Source organism: Plasmodium brasilianum, chromosome 10, assembly GCF_023973825.1.
Source record: "Plasmodium brasilianum strain Bolivian I chromosome 10, whole genome shotgun sequence".
In the NCBI taxonomy this organism is placed as follows: Eukaryota; Apicomplexa; class Aconoidasida; order Haemosporida; family Plasmodiidae; genus Plasmodium; species Plasmodium brasilianum.
Window position 1 is genome coordinate 1,885,387 of NC_090123.1, and position 24,277 is coordinate 1,909,663.

The 24,277-nt window shown below is 18.9% G+C and overlaps 4 protein-coding genes across 4 annotated transcripts; all 4 read left to right on the forward strand.

The window, feature by feature from the left end:
- Positions 1-10,160: 10,160 nt before the first annotated feature.
- Positions 10,161-10,994, forward strand: MKS88_003449 (uncharacterized protein; the record flags this gene model as incomplete). The annotated part of the gene is made up of 2 exons (XM_067216540.1): positions 10,161-10,271; positions 10,401-10,994. The coding sequence occupies 2 exons, from the start codon at positions 10,161-10,163 to the stop codon at positions 10,992-10,994; spliced, it is 705 nt and encodes a 234-aa protein (XP_067073177.1).
- A 3,796-nt stretch (positions 10,995-14,790) lies between these two features.
- Positions 14,791-15,557, forward strand: MKS88_003450 (uncharacterized protein; the record flags this gene model as incomplete). The annotated part of the gene is made up of 3 exons (XM_067216541.1): positions 14,791-14,876; positions 15,024-15,234; positions 15,480-15,557. 3 exons carry the CDS (start codon positions 14,791-14,793, stop codon positions 15,555-15,557), a joined length of 375 nt encoding a protein of 124 aa, XP_067073178.1.
- A 3,117-nt stretch (positions 15,558-18,674) lies between these two features.
- MKS88_003451 (uncharacterized protein) lies at positions 18,675-19,653 on the forward strand (the record flags this gene model as incomplete). Its single annotated transcript, XM_067216542.1, has 2 exons — positions 18,675-18,761; positions 18,892-19,653. The coding sequence occupies 2 exons, from the start codon at positions 18,675-18,677 to the stop codon at positions 19,651-19,653; spliced, it is 849 nt and encodes a 282-aa protein (XP_067073179.1).
- A 1,986-nt stretch (positions 19,654-21,639) lies between these two features.
- On the forward strand, positions 21,640-22,582 carry MKS88_003452 (fam-l protein; the record flags this gene model as incomplete). Its single annotated transcript, XM_067216543.1, has 2 exons — positions 21,640-21,723; positions 21,854-22,582. The coding sequence occupies 2 exons, from the start codon at positions 21,640-21,642 to the stop codon at positions 22,580-22,582; spliced, it is 813 nt and encodes a 270-aa protein (XP_067073180.1).
- Between the last annotated feature and the right edge of the window lie 1,695 nt (positions 22,583-24,277).

Genomic DNA, 24,277 nt, shown 5'->3' on the forward strand with positions numbered 1-24,277 from the left:
AGTTAACAGAAAATACATAATCTATTTTTGTAGGAGGTAATATTTGTGGTATACCAGGACAAGAAGTCACACTGCGCACTTTAATATCATATGCTTTCTTAAAATTGAATAACTCCTCACAAAAATGGCCTCTACATTTTTTTGACATTCTTTGTAATTTTGAATATATAATTTATAAATATTATATATATTTTTACAATAATTTCTGTTTAGTACATCGTCATGACTGTTTAATATGCTAAAATAATTATAATAATTATTTAGTTCTTTTAGATTATGTAAAATATCAGATAGAATATGTTCGAATTTTTTCTTATATATATTACCTAATTCGGATGAAAATTAATTGTATTTATTAAACTATCTATGATCCTTTTTATATTTTTCTTCTGAATTTATCCGGCAATTCAAGTATTTGCAATATTTGTATATATCAGAATTATGATAATTTCTTATTTGATATAAATATATACAAACATCTTGACTCAATTTGGTAAATTCAGATATCGTATGTTTATCACATCCCTTTCTAGGATTTTCCGTACTTCCCTTATACAGATTATCATGGATAACTTTCTCAAATTCCTTTATATTTACGATACAATTTAACACAGTTATCATAAAAATAAATGAAAAAAATAAAATAACAGTAATAATATATAAATTCTAAAAATCATACTTTCATGAATAAAAATATTTATTTCATTTATATAAAAAGGAATTTTTGAAATAGAATGATATATATAATTATTATAACGAAAAGATAAATTTTACGTTGATCTGTGAAGTGTTAGATTCCAATGAATTTAATTTATGTGAATTAAATAACCAAAATTAAAGGGTTATCATATTTTATATTTATATAAATGAAAGAAATATATAATATGTTTATTTATGTGGTGTATTCCTCTTTGTCATACATAAAATTTTAAGAAAAATTTTCCTAGTAATATATCCTATTTATTTTTTATTAATATTAAAATGAGGTTGCACAGTTAATACAGTATAAAATAAAAGTTTTTAATTCATGATTTAATAATAATAAACACAGAATTACTTTATTGTAATTAAAAAAGGGTCTGGAGTAAATATACATACTTATTATATTATTAATGAGGCTGATATAATTGTACTGGTATGTTATACAAAAAAATAAATTAATTTTAGTGCATTATTATATAAATTACCCACTATATTGTAATATTTATTTAGTAATCCTTTTTGAACTTCTAAAATATTGTAAATAGATATGTATTAAATATTTATAAGGTATAAATTTTTCTCTTTTATTTTGTTATTATTTTTTTTTTTTTAGTAGCTTTCATATTATTTGATTTAATATTTATAAGAAGTTTTAATAGTATATATATTGATTAAGAAACTGAACGTGGCGAATATTTCTAAAATTAAAATTTAATTAAAAGAAAGTACATTATCGGAAAGGAAGTGTCTATTTTGTAAATTAAAAATGTACCACTCAAAATTTTGTTTTAATTGTAAATGTAACATTCCATAAATAGATTATATCTTATAATTATAAAATAATCTATTAATTCCCTTCATTCCATTATATATGAAAGTTAAAGTTTTACTTTCTTTCTTAGAACTTTCAGCGTGGTATAATATGTATTTATATATTTAACATTTAAATATATGCAGGAAAATTAAATATTTTATTACTATAAACTGATTATAATTATATATAAAAAATAAAAAAAAAAATTTAATAATTATTCTAACTCCTTTAATAAAATTTATTTTTGAAATCCTTTGTACTTATAGCATAACAAAAACATAGATTAATATATCAATTAAAATTTAACATTACAATCTGTATAGCATACATCTTATTATTAATCTTGTTTATAATACGTGTTTTCATTTGAATATGTAATAAAATTTCGAAGATTAATATCATAATATTTCCCAATTCTATATATGTCACTGCTATTTTGTTCATCTGCATTATATGTTCTATGAGTTTTACCATAAAATAACATTTATTTCAGGGTACTTCGAGGATAGTAATAAATTATTTCTACATTTTTTTATATATTATATTTCTGTAAAATATTTTGGGCCTATAATATATATTTAGTATTGTATATAAATCATTGTTTATTTCATTTCAAATATATTAATATATATAACATTCAATTAAATATATTCTAAAAAGAATAATTAATGAAATAAAAAAAAAAATTTTATTATGACTACTTATATGAAGTGAACTGTTTTTTACTTCACGATAAGTGAAGTTAAATTAGTAATATAATTATTATAATTGTTAAGTGTTTTTTAATGTTATATTACAGTGAATATTCTTTGTTGCATATTTTATTACTTTTCATAATATTAGTTATAGGTTCTCTTCATATTATTGTATTAGGTTGTTTACAAAAATAATATATATTTTTATAAATGTGTTTTATTTAATTAAATAGAACTGTGAGGATTTAATTATATATTACCTTATTAATACAAATAATTGTAACCGAATAAACAACAGTAGATTTATGCGTACACTTTTATAATGATTATAATGAATTTATTTTATATTATCTTATTGTGCATAATGAAATTTTATTGTAAGATTTTGGTGTATGTAAACACATTTTTTAATGTATTATAAAAACTTTTGTAAATAACATGAATATCTGAGCATCAATTAATTATATACAATGTATTTTTTATTTTCTTATACTTATGTATATTTTATCAAAAATGTACTATCACTTTTTATATTATTGTATTTGTTCGCTAGTTTAAAATGTAATTTTATATTTATTTCTGTGAATTATTTTTTGTATAGTTTTTTAGTGTTTTCATTATCTTAGAAAAAATTATACTACTTTAGAAATGTTCTAAATGATGTTTCCTTTATAGTGAAATTTCAACTCTTTTAATATTCTATTGCATGTAATAATAAGCACTTTATTTATATTAACTATATATCTTTTTTTTATTTTTTAAATATAATATTACCCTTGTAATTAAAGAAATGATAAATGAATTAATGGGAAATAATTTATGAATAAACGATTAATATGTTAATTAAGAAAATTCATGATATGAAATGAAAACGCTTTCATTTTTTATTTTTCTTGAAGTATATTTAGACTTAATGTAAGATAGTTTTGCAGTGAAATATCAAGAAAGACATATTTTAAAAAAGTAATCTATATCTCTTCATAATTATATGTGTTTAAAATGTATCTTCTCTAACTTGACTAATACCACTGTATGAATTATTAAATATATAAATAAAAATAGAAAAAACACAAAACTTGTACATTTTATTTCTTATGCTTTATTATGACAGTAAAAACGAAAATATCATATATCCATGTATTAATAATAATAGTAATTAACATTACAATATGTTATAAAAGAAGCTGTTATTATGAATTACATATGTAGGAATTATTAAACTAGAATGGTGTTATTATCATGTATGTTTAATCTGAATAATTCCTTAGGGTGTTTAACTAAAGTAATATATTAACAAAAAAAGACAGAATAAAAATTAAGAAAAAATCAAGTAATATTTATAGTTATAAAAAATTATATTTAGTTAGTTTGTATCTTAGCTCTTTTAAGTATAAAAATATCTATTTTATTTTATATTATATAATAAATGAATATGTTTAAATGTTCATCTTCAGTATATCACTTAATGTTAGAAAAAAAAAATATGTGATGTATCATTTATTATATTCTTAAAGAAGTTGAATTTTTATTCATTATAATAAATGTATAATGATTAAATATGTATATCATATTAATCAGATAAAATATTAAACATGACTATCGACAATTATTCATTATACTTCAAATTAATGCGGTCATGTACATTTTTGAAATGAAAGCACGCATAATTTTCTTTCGTGCGTATTTTCAAAATAGAAAAAAGAATTTATAAATATATGCAATTATTTGTAACATATTTATTTTATTTATTAGGAAATCATATTTTATTGGTGAATTACATATAATCATGTGTGAAATAATTTCATAATAGATTTATTTTATATGTGTATTAATAGCTCTTCGATTTTTTTTTCCTCCTAAATAGTCTTATTATATCAATATATATGTGGTTAAAAGATATTAAATCAAAACTCACAATCATTAATATTAGAAATTTTTTTTTTTTTACTTCTTCGGTAATTTCTATAAAAATGTGTTCATATATTTTTTTCAAATTTTGCTCTCATTTTAACTTCAATAAATAATAATTTTATATTTCTATCAATGTAAGACAATTGAATTTTTATCATATGGAATGTAAATAATTATTATATGTACACCCTAACACAACTTATACGAAGAAGTTTCTTTTCTTTTATTTTAAGAATACTTTTAAATATCATTCGTAATGTTTCTTAAGCTTTATATATCGTGTAAATAATTCGAACAGTTATATTATTTTATATTTTTATATATTGCAACTGTTTCTTGAAATTACTTTTCTCCCTTATGTGATCTATTGATGCACATTCAAAAATAAATATATTTCATAGTTAAAATAATTCATTTTAAAAATAGTAATGGTAATTAAAGTTTATGTACGAATCTGTTGGGGATAAAGTTAATCTAATGTATTCTTGAAAATAGTAAGGAATAACTAAGCATATACCCTTAAATAATGAAAATATCTTTATGTTAAAGCAATATAATTGAACGAATGCCACATACACATCCCTAAAAACAGATTTAATAACTAGTATTTCGCAAAGGGGAATATATTTTTTTTTGCATTAGTGTTAATTACAGTGGTTAAAATTACTATTTTTTCTAAATATAAAATTCATTTTATTAGAGTTATTTTATTTTGATTTTACATATTTTTATTCTATTATATTTTATTATATGAATGAAATTAAAGAAAATCATATTCGCTATATTTAAGTAGCTATTAAGACATAAATATATAAATTCAACTTATATGATTTTTCCCTTTGATATAGGGTCTTAAACGATCTTTTGATAAATAATATATCAAATATAATTTCTTATATAAACATAAATATGTGATATATTAAAATGAATTTATTTTAATTTCCATTTATACTAGTTTTTATATCATGAAATAATTAAGGTGATATATGTTAGCACAAGTAATACATTATTCTGTTCCATGGAAAATAAATATTTTGAAGTATTTTGACAAATACTAATTGCGGAAGTAATCTATTAAATACGATAATTTTAATAAATTCCAGCAGTATATGTTAAGGAGTAATAAAAATACCAAAATAATGAATATATATGACAATTTAGTATTAAGAAAAAGCTACATTTTTATACATTTATATTTTTTCCTTTGTATTTAAATGCTTAAAAAATATATTTAAAATAAAAAAACATGATAAATTCTTCTAATAATTTAATTATCTTAATTTATATATTAATGTAGTATTTACAAATCCTTTCATTCCGTGATGAATATCGTACATGTTATAAAGTTAACAAGGAATAATTTTAATTATATAACACTGTTACTTCCATGCTACTTAATAAACAAATTTGTATATGGTGTACAATTTTGTTGTTATAAAATAAAAAAGTATTAACGCAAAAAAATAGAATAATTCAAACTGTACATAGTGATTGTTAATAGAAAATTGTTTGAAATTAATTTTAACTTGTGTAAATGGACATATATTAATACATAAAACTATGGATGATTACTGTGAAATTACAAAATTCCAATTTTATGGATCTATTGAATTTTAAAATACAAAAAATTAATAAAGTTATTTCATAAAATACTATACATTAGTTTTTATTTTATTTCTATTAATTTAATGTCAGAAAAGTCACTTTATTTCTGTAAGATAAATTATTAAAAAAAAATTTACATATGAACTATTCACTCTTGTGCTGAAATGTTCTGGATAATATTTGAGAATGGGAAGTGATCTTCTAAGTAAAAAGCACAGCAAACAAATTTTCATTGGTTAATTAAACTAAATATATATTCTCATGTTTATTTCATTTACAAAGTACCAATTAAAATATAAAGTATGGATGAATGAGTATTAAATTAATAAAAAATGGAATTTCCATAAAATAAAGATAGCCACTGTGTTTATTTTTATTTTGAATTCCATATATTAGTGTATTTTGTTCAATATTATGATAATAATATTATAAATAATTTTGCCGTTATGCATAAACGAACAAATGCGCACAAAATTAAATTTTTTTTTCTCTTTTTAATTTATTTTTTTTTAATTTATAGTTGTAATATTTATGATAATATGAAAAGGAAAAAAAAAAAGAATTTTATATTGTGTGTGCAAGAAATATTTCATTTAATATTATTTTTTTTTTTTTATTTATTTTATTTTTTATTTATCGTTTTTAACATTATTTATTTTTTATATTTATTTATTTATATATATATTTTTTTTTAATATATTTTTTATTATTTTACGAAAATCATAGTTATATACTGTAGTTTATATAATATATTTATTTAAAAGTGATACAAAATTCGTAACAATTCATAAGAATTGTTGATGCTTTTTCGATTGTATATAATAAATAAGTTATTTATTTAAAAAATAGCGTATAATATTAAAATTACGTTGTACAATATGTAAATTATTAACGTAATATAAAAAGAAATGTTGCAAGTATAAAGAGTAGCACATAACAAAAACAGATATTTAATTAATAATTATATTTAGGAAAAATAGTTTTTTAAATAGCAAATTATATTTTTATTCTTTTTTATTTAATATGCATAAATACACAAAATAAGAACTGCCGTATATATTATTAGAAAGAGGCGCTTACACATTTAAATTTTTAGTGCACATTATTTTATACTAGAATTAATAATTATCTGTTTAGTATAATAGAGAACACGTCCTTAAAGTATAAATTATCTTCAAAATAATTTGAAAATTTTTTTTTGATGATAAATATGTTTTATGTTCATTCTTTTTGTTACTCAGTTATAGTCTCATAATACTATATAAAGAACTCGTTTAATTTTTTTTTGCACAAAATATGAAATAAATTATAATTATCAAGATTATAGTAATAATAAATATGAGATAGGATATATGTATTCAATTTATATAGTTCAACCCTACATAATTACATATTTTCGTTCTTTATATAAGATGTTTAATGTAATACTCTACAGTTGTAGCGCAGATTTTTAAAAAATTTGATTACACATTTTATCGTATATCTGTTAAATTAATTATCATATTATAAAAATGATTATATTTTTTTTAATTCTACATTAATATATAACTTATTTTTATAGTTACTAGTTTTCAGAAAATACAATGAAAATTTTATTTTTCAATATACATAGTAATGGTGTTATATATATATATATATATTTTTAATGAATTGCACTTATTTATATATGTTATATGGATAGTTTTCTTATAATAAATATTATATGCCCTAACTATGTGCTAAACTTGTATAATAATAGTAATATTGGTTTTGTACTTAATATGAATGTAATTTTATATTTTCTTTATATTCTAATGACAATGTATAAGCTTCAATAAAATAATTATTTTTTAACCTTTTGTTTTTTGTTTTTTTAACTTATTAAACTTACTACTTAGCATCTTTTACATAAACTCTTTACAGTTCGGTTAGAATTATACTCATGTGTATACTATTACTCTTGTAATTATACCAATAAAATTTTTTATTCTAATATTTATTTTATTTGATATTTAAGGTACCATTTAATTAATTTGTCGAAGCCTCCATTTCATATGAACAAATATATCTATTAATAACAATGCATAAATTGTAATTTTGTACTGTACGATACGTCATACCGTATTGGAAGTTATTATAATAAGTCTGGTTTATATGCAATACCACTTATCGATATTAGCTTATTTTGTTCATCTATATATTTTTCCATGTGTTTACTTTTTTTCTTAATAAATACAACAGAAAAATCTAGATGAAGTATATCAATTTTTAAAAAGATTGAATATTTGTAAATAATATATTAATGCAAAACAGTAATATTATATAGCAGTAAATTAGAGGGATTGTAGAAGTATATTAACATTTCTAATTGGAATAATTTGTAGTGTTTGCAAAGTAAAAATTAGGAAACTCCTGTAATAAATGATAATATTATTGGAAATTCATAGATGAATTCATATCAGATAACATGAGTATTCCTTGTTCTGGTGTTTGACACTAATGAAAGAATATTTTATAGAAAATAGGATTAATTTATATTGACTATTCTCGTGTACACTATTTACAAATTTTTAAATTGTTACCTTTTTGCATTTAGTCATATGTATTTTATAAGTACCATAATCATTTTTAATGTATTGTATTTACGTAGAAATATTATTACCATTTTGTTTTATGCAATCATTTTTATAACTATTATATAATTAATTATATTTTTCATGATAGATAAGAAGATATTATGTAAAAATTGTATTATGGGAACTTTTTAGAAAAAGTAAAACATATAATTTATATGATGAATTAAAAAAAAGGAAATAAATTAAAACATTTTTTCTAAGGTGTAATAGCTTAGGCTTTTTTATGTAAATTGTACTGATTATATTAGATATATTCATTATAATTCATAATAATTCAATTTTTATATAACTATCTTATTTTTTTTTAGATTATGAAATGGTACATATAATGTAAACATAAATATAATATAAACTAAAATTTAATATTATTTTATATTTAATTTGTTTCATTATTATGCACTAATATTAATAATATTATGTATTAAATATAAATAAAATTTAATTCGAAATATATGTAAACGCTTTAAAGGTATATATATATGTATATATATATATATATATATATATATAATAATACAATTCCCCAATTTTATATATATGTTTTGCGGATAAAATTAAATTTTATACTAGAAAATTAAGCTATTTGCATACCAAATCATAATTTAGGGAAGAAATAATGTAGAAGAATATTGATTTATTTTTTAAAAGAAAAACTTAAAAAAATGTGTACAAACCATACATGTTGCCAAAATGAAAATTTTGTATTTATGAGAAATTTTTAGAAAGAGTTTTTTATGTAGTAAGAATATTTTTTATAATTTATTTAATAATTTATATGTATGGATTATGATAAATTATTAAATGTGTTAATTAATATACTGTATAGAAATATTAAATGGAGTAAAAAATAACGTGAATAAATTGTTTGAAATGTTAAAAGTAACTATATGATCTTTATTACAAATGCTGGGTTGTAAATGAAATCAACATAAATAAAAGTAAATAAATAATATTAATTTTTGTAGAATTTTTTTTTTTTTTTTAATTTGATTAAAATTTTTTCTAAAAGTATTCATTTTCTTAAATAATTTGTATAAATAAAAAAGGACGAATTTTAAAATGTATCACAAAAAATGGTATATAGAGAACTTAATCTTAAATTACAATTTAAAAAACCATGACATAAATATAACTCCTTTTTTTTTTTTTTTTTGCATTTAAAAAATATATTTCTTCGTACATTAGGCATTATCTTATAAATATGATTTTTTAAATATAGAACAATTCATAAAAAATATGGGTTATATAATGAACAAAAAATTTAAAAAAATATATTTTTTTCGCTTATTATTACAATTATAATATTGCCAAAATTACTATTTTTTAATAATAATAATCATTTGTTGCAAAACGTAATGTTTAATAAAAAATAATTATTAATGAGAAAACATGATTAAAATTTGCAATTATTTTTCTAACTTTATCGAATAATGTATTATTTACATTTTCTACATATTATATATTTTTTTTAATCTGAATAAATTCAACTGTTAAGGAATTATATATTTTGTTTTGTATTTTATTTTGAAAAGGATTTATAAAATAATTAATATTACATATGTAGTAAATAGATTAAATATTAATAGATGAATTCAAAATGCATTATTCTAGTTGTATGTTTTTTTTATAAAATTTATAAAGGTTAAAATTTAATAATATAAATTTAGAGTTCTTTTATATTTTTTAAGTTGTAAAATGCATTATAATTATATATATAATTAATTTTGTTACGAAAATGTAATAAAAAAAAAAAAAAAATTTAGTATCCTTTGTCATTAAAGGTATATTATATTATTATAAATTTGTTCATAACAAGAAATGAGTATGTTAAAAATCTACAATAAGAAAGAGAGAATTAGATTATTCTTTTTTATTAAGTTTTTTACGTTTATCCTTTTAAATGAATACGTCATTTTATGTAGTGGTGTGGTATGACAATGTTAATTAAAGATACTCTTATTATTCATTTTTTAGTATTTTTTTATTTTTATTCATACTTGTTGTTAGTATTATATTACTTATTTTTTTAAATAAAGAATATTTATTTATTTATTTCAGAGTAACTTATATAAAATTTTGGATAAAAAGCAGAATGATTATAGAAAATCAGGTACTATAATTTATGAAGCACTAGTAGTTCATAAAAACAAAAGGTGTTCAAGTATTGAATGGATGAAAGAAGGTGCACCAAATATGGCAGCATACGAAAAAGCAGATATATCTAATAATAAAAAGGGGACCAAAGGAAAAAATAAAAAACCATGTAAAAGTTCATTTATTAATAAAGGAGTATCTGAACAATCTGCAGAAGTTAAATCTCATGCATATACCGAAGGAAATACATATTTTGATAAAGGTATATTAAGGAATAAAAATTATGTAGAGAAAGTTAAGGAAAATGTAAGATTTGGTTTTAAGTTTTTAAGTAAATGTATAGGTAGAAAAGTAGGTATTTTTAATTTTATATTTATCTTACATTTAGCACTTGCAGTAACATTTATTATATCAACATGCTTGTATTGTAATGAAGCGGAACTAACGGATATACCATGGATAGTTACATTAGTTTTACGATTACTTCCTATATTATGGATTATATTTTTATTAGGGATTTTTTATATCTACAGGAAAACTGTAAAAAATGATAAGTGAAATGCATCATAGAAAACATCCCTCTTTAAGTATTATTTTACAAGAGTTTAAATCTAAAATTTCATAATTTATATACACAAATAACAAGGATATATCTGTAATTTCATAGATTTAATAGGTATATCTGTGGGTGACCGGTTTTTTCTATCCACAAGAGTACTAATGTATACTTTTAATTTTTTGTTAATTTGATTGTTACAGTGTTTTTCACACTTTATTTTTATATATTTTTTAAGTATAACATAAAAGTGAAATTCATATATATATATTTTTGTATATAATAAGAATTTTTTGAAAAATATATATATATATATTGAAATAAATATATAAAAGAACAATTTATATAATTTTATTGATATATGAGAGAATTTATATTTGTAGCTGTAAAAAATAGTCTTGCTAATATATTGTCTTTCTTATTAGTAAATTACTATTATCCGACTCAATTAAAAAAATGTATAATTTGTTTATTTTAACTAAATATATACGATTCCTGTTTTTCACGTGAAGAAAAGTAGTGAATGAATGTAAATGTATTGTTACATGTATATATATATATATATAAAACTATTGAATTACAAGCTCAATCTATCTTATTATTATACATTTTATTTTTTTACTTAAAAAATTAATTTATTTTAATATTTAAAAATAAGTATATAAAAAAAGAAAATTAATGATACTTAACTAGATAATATAAATAATTTCAAAGAATATATATGCCAATTAATTTTTATTTATTTTGCTTCGTTGTCTTATTATTATCATAAAATAATTTGTTTATTTTATAATAAAAATTTTAATGCAAGGCACAAAAAGGTAAAAAATATACATGATATTTTAAATAGTAGAAGACGAACGATCCACAACTGTTTTGTTTATTTTAATAAAATAATTCCGATAAATTTTGTTGTTAAATTATAAATATTATTATATATAGGAATAATTATACATTAGAGGTTATGGATAATACTAGGTTCCATTATACAGTTTACCTTAGTATATTACATTTGTTTTTTATTTAATTGTTTTTGAAGGAGACCCATAACTAACATTTGGGTATAATGGATATAATTAATATTTAGTAAATAAATTCTTTATTTTATTTATCTTTGTTCCACATATTACTCTGCATATATATTTAATTATACATTTTATGATAGGAGCTTTATTATTTTAACTTTCCTTCTTCGCCTTTAACTTTTTATTATTTAAATATATGTAAACGAAAATAGCATATGAAGGCGTTAAATAAGTTTTGAATATAGTAGATTAATTAAAAAATATAAATCTCCATTATGTTCTAGAGTAAAAATAAAAATTGCTTTACAAAAAAAAAAAAACATGGAGATAAATATTGAAATATCACTCATTTTTGTTATTAACTGAAGTGTAAAACTTTGAATTGATGTATTTTTTTAGATCTATTAGTAGTTAATTCATAAATGAAATTAAGTAATATATTTATAGTAAAGGTCATTGAAATATTGTTAATTAACGAAACAGTTGGGGAAAAAAGTATTAAATGAAAATATATATAGTGTAATATCAACCACATGTAAGCGAAATGCTGATATAAATAAAGTCATATACCCCAATATTATATAACACTAATAGTTAGAAGAAAAACTTTCCAATATCAGGAAACTTATGTTTAAAAGAAAAGATAATTAAAAATTATTTTATATATACAAGAATTCACAAAATATTAGGGAGTTTTAATAAATATATGAATTCATAAATATATGTATATACAATAAATACATAGAAATATAAATATATACAATAATGCAAATAATATATGATATATAAATATATTGAAAACCAAATTATATATTTTACCAAAAAATGAAAAATATATATGGATGCTATTTCGATTTTACTTAATATACTTAATTATTTTAGATCACCATATATAGTTTTAATAAATGTATCATTAAAATATAATTAAGGGGAAAATAAATACTAATAAATATGACGAACAAAATTATTTACTTGAGAATATAGAAATATTAGTGAAATAGAAAAATACATGTTTATATAATGAATATCATTGGAAATTCTTTTTAAGATATAATATTAATTATTAAGATTCACTGTTATATTGTCTATATAAATAATAATTTGTAATATTTGGAAACGTAAGAAATATTCAAATAATAGATACATTAAGTGTTAATGAATCAACATCTTACCAAGTATATTTATAATTGTACATATGATATATATATATAATGATGAAATAAAAAAATATTCTCACTTTTCTGAAAAGTCATAGAGTAATATATAATATATAGGACAATATATATAAATGTTTTTTTATTTACATTTAATTTATTATTTAATAGAAGAGTAATTGTTTAGAGAAATTAGTAACATATACTATTATATATACAATTAAAATAATATATTTCATTATATATTTTTTTTATAATTAACTAGGTATTATTTTTTTAACAAAGAGTAAAGGACACAAATAATTTAATTTAATTATTTATTATTCTTCTAAGAGTATATTTCAAAAAAAAAAAAATTTCCCATTTATATTAGTTTCACGAAATTTATAGTTTAATTAATATTTCTGAATGGTATTTATTTATAAATTATTAAAAATTAAATATTCTGTTCTATCATATATAAAATATTCATGAGAAAAAATTACTTCTTCAAATATGTTCCTAAATATTGTTATACATTATTATATATATAATATTTTCACATTTAGGAACTATAGTTTTTTATCTTTTAAGCTACTTTATTTAAAAATATTTTTTAAATTATCATAATTACTTAAGGTATTTTTTAATTAAATTTGCTTTTACATTTATATTTATATTTAATTATTAATATACTTATTCGAATTAAATATTTTCATTATTTACAAAAGGACAAAAAGATAAGGAAAAATAGATTAATTCTTAGTATAAATAATTGTCATGCATTAATAATACATAAAATATATTTATTTAAGTTTTATAATAACAATAAGGTTATATTTATAATATTTCGATAAAAAAATATAAAACAGATATTTTAAATTTTCCTTTTTAAAATACATAAATTTTGTACATAAATCAATTATAGAATATAACTTTAAAAGATAATGTATATATGATCCACATATTCTAGGTGTATTTCACATGTTTATTTATAATATGTGCTAAAAAAAAAATTTGTCATTTTTTTATTTTTTTATTAATTTTATAATTTCTGCTATATATCATACAATAATTTAAATTTTTTAATTATAAAATAATATTTAAATAAATAGTAAGTACAAAAATCTGCGTTTATTGGTCGGAAATACAGAAACAAAATTTAATAGATATATTTATAATATATATTTTAATGTTCTTAATGTGTTTAACGAGCATATATTTATTTTTTTTATGTTAAATATTAAATGAAATCATTAAACAAAAATGAAATGTAATTTTATTTTGTTTTATTTATAAAAGGTATAAATAAAATGAATATATAATTGTTCTATCAGGGAATCAATATATATATTATTTATTTATTAATAAAAGTATCTATACGAAAACTTCTCTTAATTAATGTTATATATTTTTATAAATAACGTTGCTGAATTTATTAATTAAAATATTTTAAAAATTATCTTTTCTTTTTTGCTATCAATATTTGTATTTTAATAATGAAATTTAATACTTTTTTAAGAAGAATAAAAAAAAATTTATAATCAACTTGAGAATGTCCTTTCATTAGTGACTTGAGTGAATACAGTTAATTTGTACCAATATAAATATATTATAAAATAAAATAAAATAATTTCAACATGAACGGAAGTGTGAAATTTTTTATTTTAGTTAAAAAGCCAAAGTTTAAACTTTATATATGGGCGTGTTATATTTCTATAGCGTGGTATAAAAATAACGCATCAGAAAATTTGTTTTATATCATGTGATGATTCGTGTTATTTATACATACAATAACGATATGTAAGTAATTAAAAAAATATATCACATTGCAAATAATTAAAATATTTTATTTGTGGTATGTTTTTGATAGGTATTTAGATAATATGAACGATGCGCTTAGAACTTTAGATTCAGGAACTAATATTTTACTATCATATCTTGAGAATGAAACAAAAAATATACATTTTCAAAAATTTTTCCTAAAAATAAAGATGATTATCCAAAAAATGAAGGAGATATTTATGACTAAGAATATGTTAGTAAATGTAAATTTGATGACAAAAATAATTCAAGAGATGCAGGTAAAGGACTATTTAAAAAAGGAACATCTCTTATATGTAAACCTTTTACAACAGTATATAATTTGTTTGAAAAACTCATATATATGAGATTTGGTCATGTATATAAATATTGGAAATGTACAGATCCTAATCAGAGAAAAAGTTCAGGACGTTCAGCTTATATTAGCGTAGCTTTGTTATTTTCTCTACCAGTAATACTTTTTTTAATATTATTTCCATTACTTATTTTATCTGTTTATTATCAGCATATTAGCCATATTGATGATTTTTTAGAAGAGGCATTAAAAGTTTGGGTATCCTTGGGAGGATTGGGGATTGCATAATGGTTAGTTATTTTAAGTATTTCAGTGTATATTTATGTACTGGTAACAATTTTGAAATATTCAATTGATGTAGGGGGAAATATGTTTTAAGTATATTTATAAAGTATAAATTTCCTTCAGATAAAATGTTTTCTTGTAACCAATAAATATCTATCTTATGATTAATGGTATTCCTTTTTCAAAATTATTCTCTATTGTATGAGTATACATTTTATTATATTTCATAGATAATATAGTTATATGTGGTAATGGTCAAAAGTAAATAAGATATATACTAAATAATATAACAGATCACATATTTCTACATTTATTTATTATTATATTATATTTTTATGAGGTAATATATTATTCTCACTTGTTATACTTATATATATATATATATTATTTGTTTCATAGTAATGTTTAATGTATAATGATCAACGTTCTTAAGGAAATATGAACTACATTCGAAAAAATTGTTTGCACATATGTTTTTTTGAAATTTTTTCTTATAAAACGTATGTGTACATTTAATTTGATGTGTTAAATTTCACTTAGTGCAACGTCAATAATATAATGAGGCATTTATATTTTTAACAATTAAAAAAATTTTTAGTTTATTTATGGTTGCAAATGATTAATTGAAGAATTTTTGAAAGAAATTTATTATATATAAATTTAAATTTAAACATATATTATTCTTCTTTATTTTGCAAAACTAAATTGACATTTTTATTTTTGGTTAATATGTACGTTTTATGAAAATGTAAACTTAACAAATATTCATTAAGACAAATTATTATGATATATTTATATTTCAAAATGTATGATATATAAAATTATTTTTAATAGATTTTTATATAATTTTTATTGTTAAATATGAAATTATCAATACATACTAATATTATTTTGTTTTTATGTATGAATTATTAATAGGATATCAATTTATAATTACATGGAGCTTTATAATTAAATGAAAGACTTACAGTACATGTATCATTTTATTTGTAGCTTATGTAATTTTTAGATAAAAATTTGTTTTTTAGGTATTACTTAGATATTTATAATAAATGAAAATTCTTAATAGTAGTTATACTCTTTTATTTTTGACTATATTATGCGAAAACTTATATGAACGAATATTAATGTGACATTTGAGCGTATCATAGAATGTTCACTCATTTTATTCTTTCTTAAATAACAAGTAATATATAAAATTTATTAATATATTTATAATGAAATTTAATTAAACATTATACAATATGTAAACAAATTTTTATGTAATTATACTTTTTCAATAACATGAATATATATATAGATAATCGTTTATGTTTTTGTGGTACTTGGCATTTTTGCTAGATATATTTGTTCAAAGCACCATATTAGAATATTAAATATATAGAAAAATATAAGATGTTTAGATTAATGCTTAAGAATTTTATTGAATACTAGTAACAATCTTTTTTAATAGTATAATGTTATGTAAACAAATATAAGTTATATATGCATGTTAACACAAATTTAATTATACAATAACTAATGCTATATACCTCAATATATTTTAATTAAAGTATTAAGCAGTATTTTGAGGAAGGGAATTAATTATGTATGAATAATGTATGTGCTTTTTAATTAAATTTATATACGAGTTTTGCATATGATTTTAATTTTCTTAAAAATGCTATACTGTAAATTAAAATTGAGCTAAAAAATTAAGATTAAGTTTTTTTTTATTATTATAAAATTCGAATATTTTAAAATGTGTTACTTATCACATGAAACACCATACGCGTTTCCAATTTTTTGGAAAAACATAGTACGAAATAGAAAAACTAAGGTAAATATATGGATAAAGTTAATTAAAAAAGTTCATTACCTTGTTAAAAAAAATTTTAATATATTAATACCTTTTTTTTTTTTTTCATAAAGTTAAAATTTATAATATTTTGCGTAATTATATTCATTTCCGTAAAAAGTAAATGTATGAGTATATATGAATTTTAGTTTATGTTTCCTAATACTCATAAGAATTTTCAGATAAACTAGTATAATCTAAATTTTTATTAATAAAATATGTAATAGATTATTAATTTTGAGTAATAAAATATATGGAGTATAAATTATGTGGTACCTGCATTAATTATAATATTAATGTAATAACTTAATTGTTGGCTTAATATTGTCCTATAAGAATTATTTGAATATCTATGGAAAAATAAAATGGGAACAAAAATTATATTTATTTTTTTTCTTGAGAGAGATAAAAAAAAAGCATTACTGAACCAGGATTATTATAACTTTACGCATTTTATACATGATTTAATCTCCTTTTTAAATACATTTTTTCTAAATATATATGTACAATTAAAAAGAATAATAATTTTAGAATTTTAAAACATGTCATTTACGAATAACAATATAAATTAATCTTAGTTAAAAATAATATTCAAAATATTATTGTACAACCATAAAAAAAAAGTCATTTTTCTTTGAAAAAAATATATTTTTATAAATTTGATAATATATAATATATTTGAATTTTTAAATATATTTTAGACCATAATAAAAAGCATGTGTTATAATTAGTAAAATATGAAAAATTTCACGAAATATATATATTTTTAATTTATTAATAATTTTGTTTCATTGTTGTAATAACTAATATTTGTCATCAATAATAGCTATATTTTCTTAAATATAATATTTATAAAATTGATATAATTAGTAGGATAACTTAAATGTAGCAATTATTCTAGAAATACCTAGAATAATAGCATATATCTATATTTTATATGTTATATATTGTAAATTTATTCAAATTTTCCAAATAAAAAATTTGTTTAATTATTCTAATATATAATTTAATTATATCTTGTTAATATGTATGAATGAATTTAAATTGTGTCATTTTACGTAAAGTTAATTTTTTATAAATAATACTAATTAAAAAATTTCTGTAGCATCCTTTTTCAAATATTTTTTTTTTGGACTATGAAGTAAAATATGATATTTATCTTATTTTTTTTAGGAAAAAATATTAATAAAAATAAAAAAGGTATTTTTTTTATTGCTGGATGTGTATAACTGGATGTTAATTTTTTCTTTATTGTATATATTACAATATAGGATATCTATAAAATGGAACAAAATAACAAGTTTATATTTTTTATCAAAATTTATATGTTTATGTTTTTATATTGTATATGTCATTTTTACTATGACAAGGTATGATAATATACTTTGAAGGCATTTGTATTAGCCATATTTTTATTGTTTATATTTATCAATTATTTTTTTTTAGAATGAGAATATTTAACTATTTATATAAGAAAAATTTATATTTTTTTTTTTTTAGGGTAGGTTTATCAAATTTTTGAGAACAAAGTATGGTTTTGATGGAAAATTAGATACACGAGTTTATCGATTATTAGGAATTTATATAGAAGATATTTATCCATATGTTGGAGATTTAGAATTAAATATACCATATATTACAAAAAGAAAGAGCGAAAAATTACTTACCACTGATAATGAAAAATGGGAAAAAGAAAAAAAAGAAAAATTATATAAAAGCTTATTATATAAAGAAAAATTGATAAAGAAACTTATGAAAAATAAATTTACCATGTTACATAAATCATATTCATATTACGAAAAAAAAGTACTGAATGGACTTAATGATAAAGCCTTTTTTAAAAAAATGATGTTAATTAATGATAAGGATTACAAAAAATTAAAGCGTAAAAAGTACGCATTACGGCTTTTTTTCCTTTTATTTTTATTCTTGTTAGTATTAATGATACCTATATTAGATTTATCATTAAGTACTTCTAGCAATTCATTTTATTTATTGACGTTATTATGTAAGGTATTAGGCTATAGCTCATCCTCTGGTTCGATTACTGCTTTAGATGGCACTGATGGCGCGACGTCCTCTTTATTGAGCTCTTTTTGTTCAAATAGTTCAACTATACCATTAAAAGTATCTAGTATTCTAATGTATTGTGTACCTATCTTAATAATGGGTATTATGCTTATACTAGGAATTTATTTTTATTATAAAAATGTTATAAAATACAAAAAAATTAAGTCCTTGGAAGCGTTCAACGAATGGTAAAGAAAAAGTTTAATTCTGTAAAGTAAACTTTAATATTATGTACTACCTGTAATATCTTTAATTACTTATTAAATATAAGAAATATTATTTAGATTGTATTTATGACCATATATATGAGTAGCCATATTTATAAGTAAATATTAAAAATACATGTTTTCATTTTTTTTGTGAATTGAATGTTTGAAATTGTTTTAATATGTATTTTAATATATTCCTTTATTTAGTTAAATATTATTGCTCAATATATATATTTTTGTATATATAAAAATTTCATTGAAAAATATATATTTGAAGGTTAATATTAATATTTAACAGCACAGTTAATGTTATATTAATGAATTCATTTGTGAATTTACATTTTAAATATAAATAATTGTGCTTTATATTTTTTTTAATTTTCTAATATATAGTTATTAATTTTTCAGGTTTTTAAGAAAACTACTTATTATTTTTAAATTATGAATTTACGTGCCATGTTTTTTACATAATGAAAGAAAATGATTATATTATTGTATTGATATATATTTTTTTTTTTTTTTTGAACTTTAAAATGGTATTTTAAGTTTCATTTTTTTTCTTTGTTCTTAATATTTTAATTCGATGAAACATTATTATTTCTTTAAAAGAAAAATAACGTAAAATTTTATTTAGGATTTTTACAGTAATATTTTTTGAATACAATAATTTTACTATTGTCATTATCTAATCTACATCGCTTATATAGCAGATATAATTGAATAGATAATTTTTGTTGTTATAAGTATTATTAAAACGAAGAATATTTATTTATTTGTACTTACTGTTTGATCTGCTTATGTAAAATTATTTTTTTAATCATATATGTTTGAAAGAGGTGAAGCAAAATCTACTACATTAACTCGAATTCTCAGGATAAAGGTTAATTATATATTTTGGTAAATCATGCGGTTACAGTTCCTTATTTATAATTTACATATGATAAACTGCATATTAAGCTCATAATTAAATATATATTATTTGGAATATTTTTAAATTATGGTAATTATAAGAAGAATTCATCTATTAATTTTAATGTATTCTTTTTTTTATTTTTCTAATTTATTAAAATTGCTTCAGATATATACATGTAGATAAAGAATGAAAACACTGAAGTGGTTATCTTAAAAAATTTCCATTTAGAAATAATGATATAAATTAAATTTATTAAGGAATTAAATATTACAAAGCATGATGTAAAAATAAAAAATAAGTATTTATTTACTTTTTAAATATATATATTTTTTCATTGAATTAATAGAACGTTATAAATTGAACTTTATAAATAAAATGTAAAAGATAACCTAATTAATGTACTTGTTCGTATGACAACTAAAAGGTGTGTTATATATCATAAAAGGAAAAAAGTTGCACAAGTTATTGGCTATTTCATTAATTATTACAATTGCTGTATAGATATCATGATTAATATTTTATAAAATAGATAAAATGTTTTTTCAAAGAGAAATAATTTAGAAATTAAAATTAATCATAGGAAAACATCGATAAAATTAGAAATTGTTATCATAATATATAAGACCTTGCAAAAGATCTATATTCTATACATTTTACGCCGTAAATTAAATAAGTTTTTCGAAGCATTATTATATCATATATGTTTTTTTTACGTTGAAAATTTTCTATAAAAGAAAATTGTAATTACTCGAGTATATTAAATAATTTATACGTTTTGAATAATTATATATGAATTAAAATTATAGTGATTTATTTAAAGTGATTTTTTTATTCATAACGTAAATATTAAAAATTTATGATATATTTTTAAAGGAATTTTATTTTTGTGCTTATTGTGAAATGCATTGTAGGTATACATATATTATTATATATCTTTGAAGAATTAGAAAACAAAAATTTTAAAAATATATGCAGCACGATTTTTCATTGAACGTAAAATACATTATTATAAATATAATTATTTCTGTATAAATTACAACTTTAGAAGCTTACATGATGGAACAAAAAATTATGTTTTTATTTATTAAAATTTCAACTTTTATGCTTTTGCCTTGGATGTGTCACTTTTACAATTACATGGTATGATAATATTATTTAAAGGTATTTGTATTATTTATATTTGAAATATTTATTTTTATTAGTATTTTTTTTAGGATGAGAATATTTTCCCATTCGAATAAGAAATATTTACATTTTTCCTTTTTTTCAGAGCCATTTTAATAAAAATTCGAATAAAAAATACGATATTCATCGAAAATTAATTACAAGAAATTATCGGTTATTAACAGAATATGATCAGGATAAGAATTCATGTGTTGCATATATAAAAGAAGAAATGCCAAACAATAAAATGAAAAAGAAAAAATATATATCTAATAATAATAAAGGAACAAATGGAAAACACAAACATTCATGTAGATGCTCGTTATATAATGAGGAATACGGTAAAAATGTTGAGAAAAATAATATTGGTGTACCTAAAACAAAAAAATATTTTGATTTTGAAAAAAAAATATTTAAAGAACTAGAATATGAAAATTACCTTAAAAACATCAAGACAATTGAACATAAGGAATATAAAAAAATGGCACATAAAAAACGCAGAATACTAATTGCTTTATTTTTGTTATTTATCTTGGTGTTGATATTACCCATATTAGATCTTTCATTGGAGAAATTTAGAGGGGGTGGTTTGTTGGGTTTATTAAACTTAGTATACCCAAAGACATCTACAGGAGGTGCTGTTAGCACTGATTTAGAAGGGGTTTTGGCTACATCATTAAGCGCGGATGGATGGAATTCAATAAAAATAATGTTTATATCACCCATATTGATTTATTGCATACCTTTCCTTATATTTGTTGTCATATTTATATTAGGGATGGTTTATTACTATAAAAAAGTTATAAAATATGAAAATGCGAAGTTCAGAAAATGATTAAATAAGAAGTAATATGTTCATTCCTATAAAAATAAAATTAACATATAGAGTTATATATTTAGTGATATACTTAACAACCATAACAATAACAGTGTATATTTTATAAATACACCTAAATATATCGATTTTTATATGAGGAGATAGTGACCAAGTATTTTCTTAGTTATATTTTAAATTTAAAATTTTAACCCTTTGAACATTTTTCAATTTGTATATTAAAGAATAGTTTCATTATAGCTAAATATTATTGCTACATACCTACACACATACACACATTTGTGTATTAAAATATATTTTATGAGTAAAATATATATATGCGTTAAAATTAATATAGAATGGAATAATTCATATAATTTATATTGGGGTGTGTTATTTTCTACTTGTCTAAAGTTTTTTACTTACTGTTTTTTACCTGTATTTCCTGTAAAATTATTATATGTTTAGGTTATTTAAGAAAATATATTATTATTGTTATGTTAATAGTAAATGGGTCTTTTTTTGCATTATAAGTATGGATATGAATGATATTTATTGTAGTGGTACATATATATTTTTTTTTTTTCATAGAAAAAGAACCTTAATATTTATTCTATAAAATATGTTTTATGTGAAATATTTATAATAGGTACTAATTGTAAAGGTCTTATTAACAGACTTATTTTTTTATGTAGTGTTTATGTGAAATTATAAATATATAATGAAATGATATACTTACTTATTTATGGATTACCTATAACTGCTTACATAATTGTGGATTCCAAATTATTTTAAACAAGTGAATTTTTTAAGTTAACTTATGTATTACTTTTGTACCTAATTTTTGTTTTTACTGAATGTTTAACAAATTAATGAATATGTATTATAATGAAAATTTATGTTTAAATAACCTATATAATTTTTTTTTTTTTTTTTATCTTTAATGAGTTAAATTATTAGATAATAATTAAGAAATTTATAATAGATAATATGTTGGATTTTTTTCTAAATATTATCTATTTGGGATTAAATAATGGAAAGTTTATATATCACTTCTTAATATGATATGTGTTCTTAATTTCGTGTTTTTATAATGATTGCAATAAATATAGTGAACAATTTAATTTATATGCTTTGACAAAAATTTTGAATTTAAAACAGTAAAATATTTATTTTATTAATAATATATATTACTTTTTTGTTTTTTTATATTAGTTTTTATAATTTTTTTAATATGTCTTTTGGTTGTATTACCTTATAAACATATTATAATAATTGTTGGGCACTTTACTATCTGCTAAACAGAGATATTAGCTAATGCGAATTACAAGAATTATCTTAGTGTTATTATGAATTCAACTGTTTTTAATATTTATTTTTTTATTAATTTTTATATACTAAATTTTTATATTTTCCAATAATATATATTCAATAAATTAGCTAAATAATAACTATCTTGTGATGTTTTCCTTAGGTTGCTTTTAATTTTGTTCGTTTGATAATGCACTGAATGAGAAACTTGATATAATAATATATAAATATATTTTAATTGTAACTAGTATTTGGATAAATATTTAATGAAATATTTATGTATGTCTATTATTGGCTACATATTCTTTGTATAGTTCTGAAATGATAAATAAGATATATTAAGGATATTTTAGAAAATGAAAAATTAATCAATTTTATGTTTTATGTTTATATATAATTTATCTG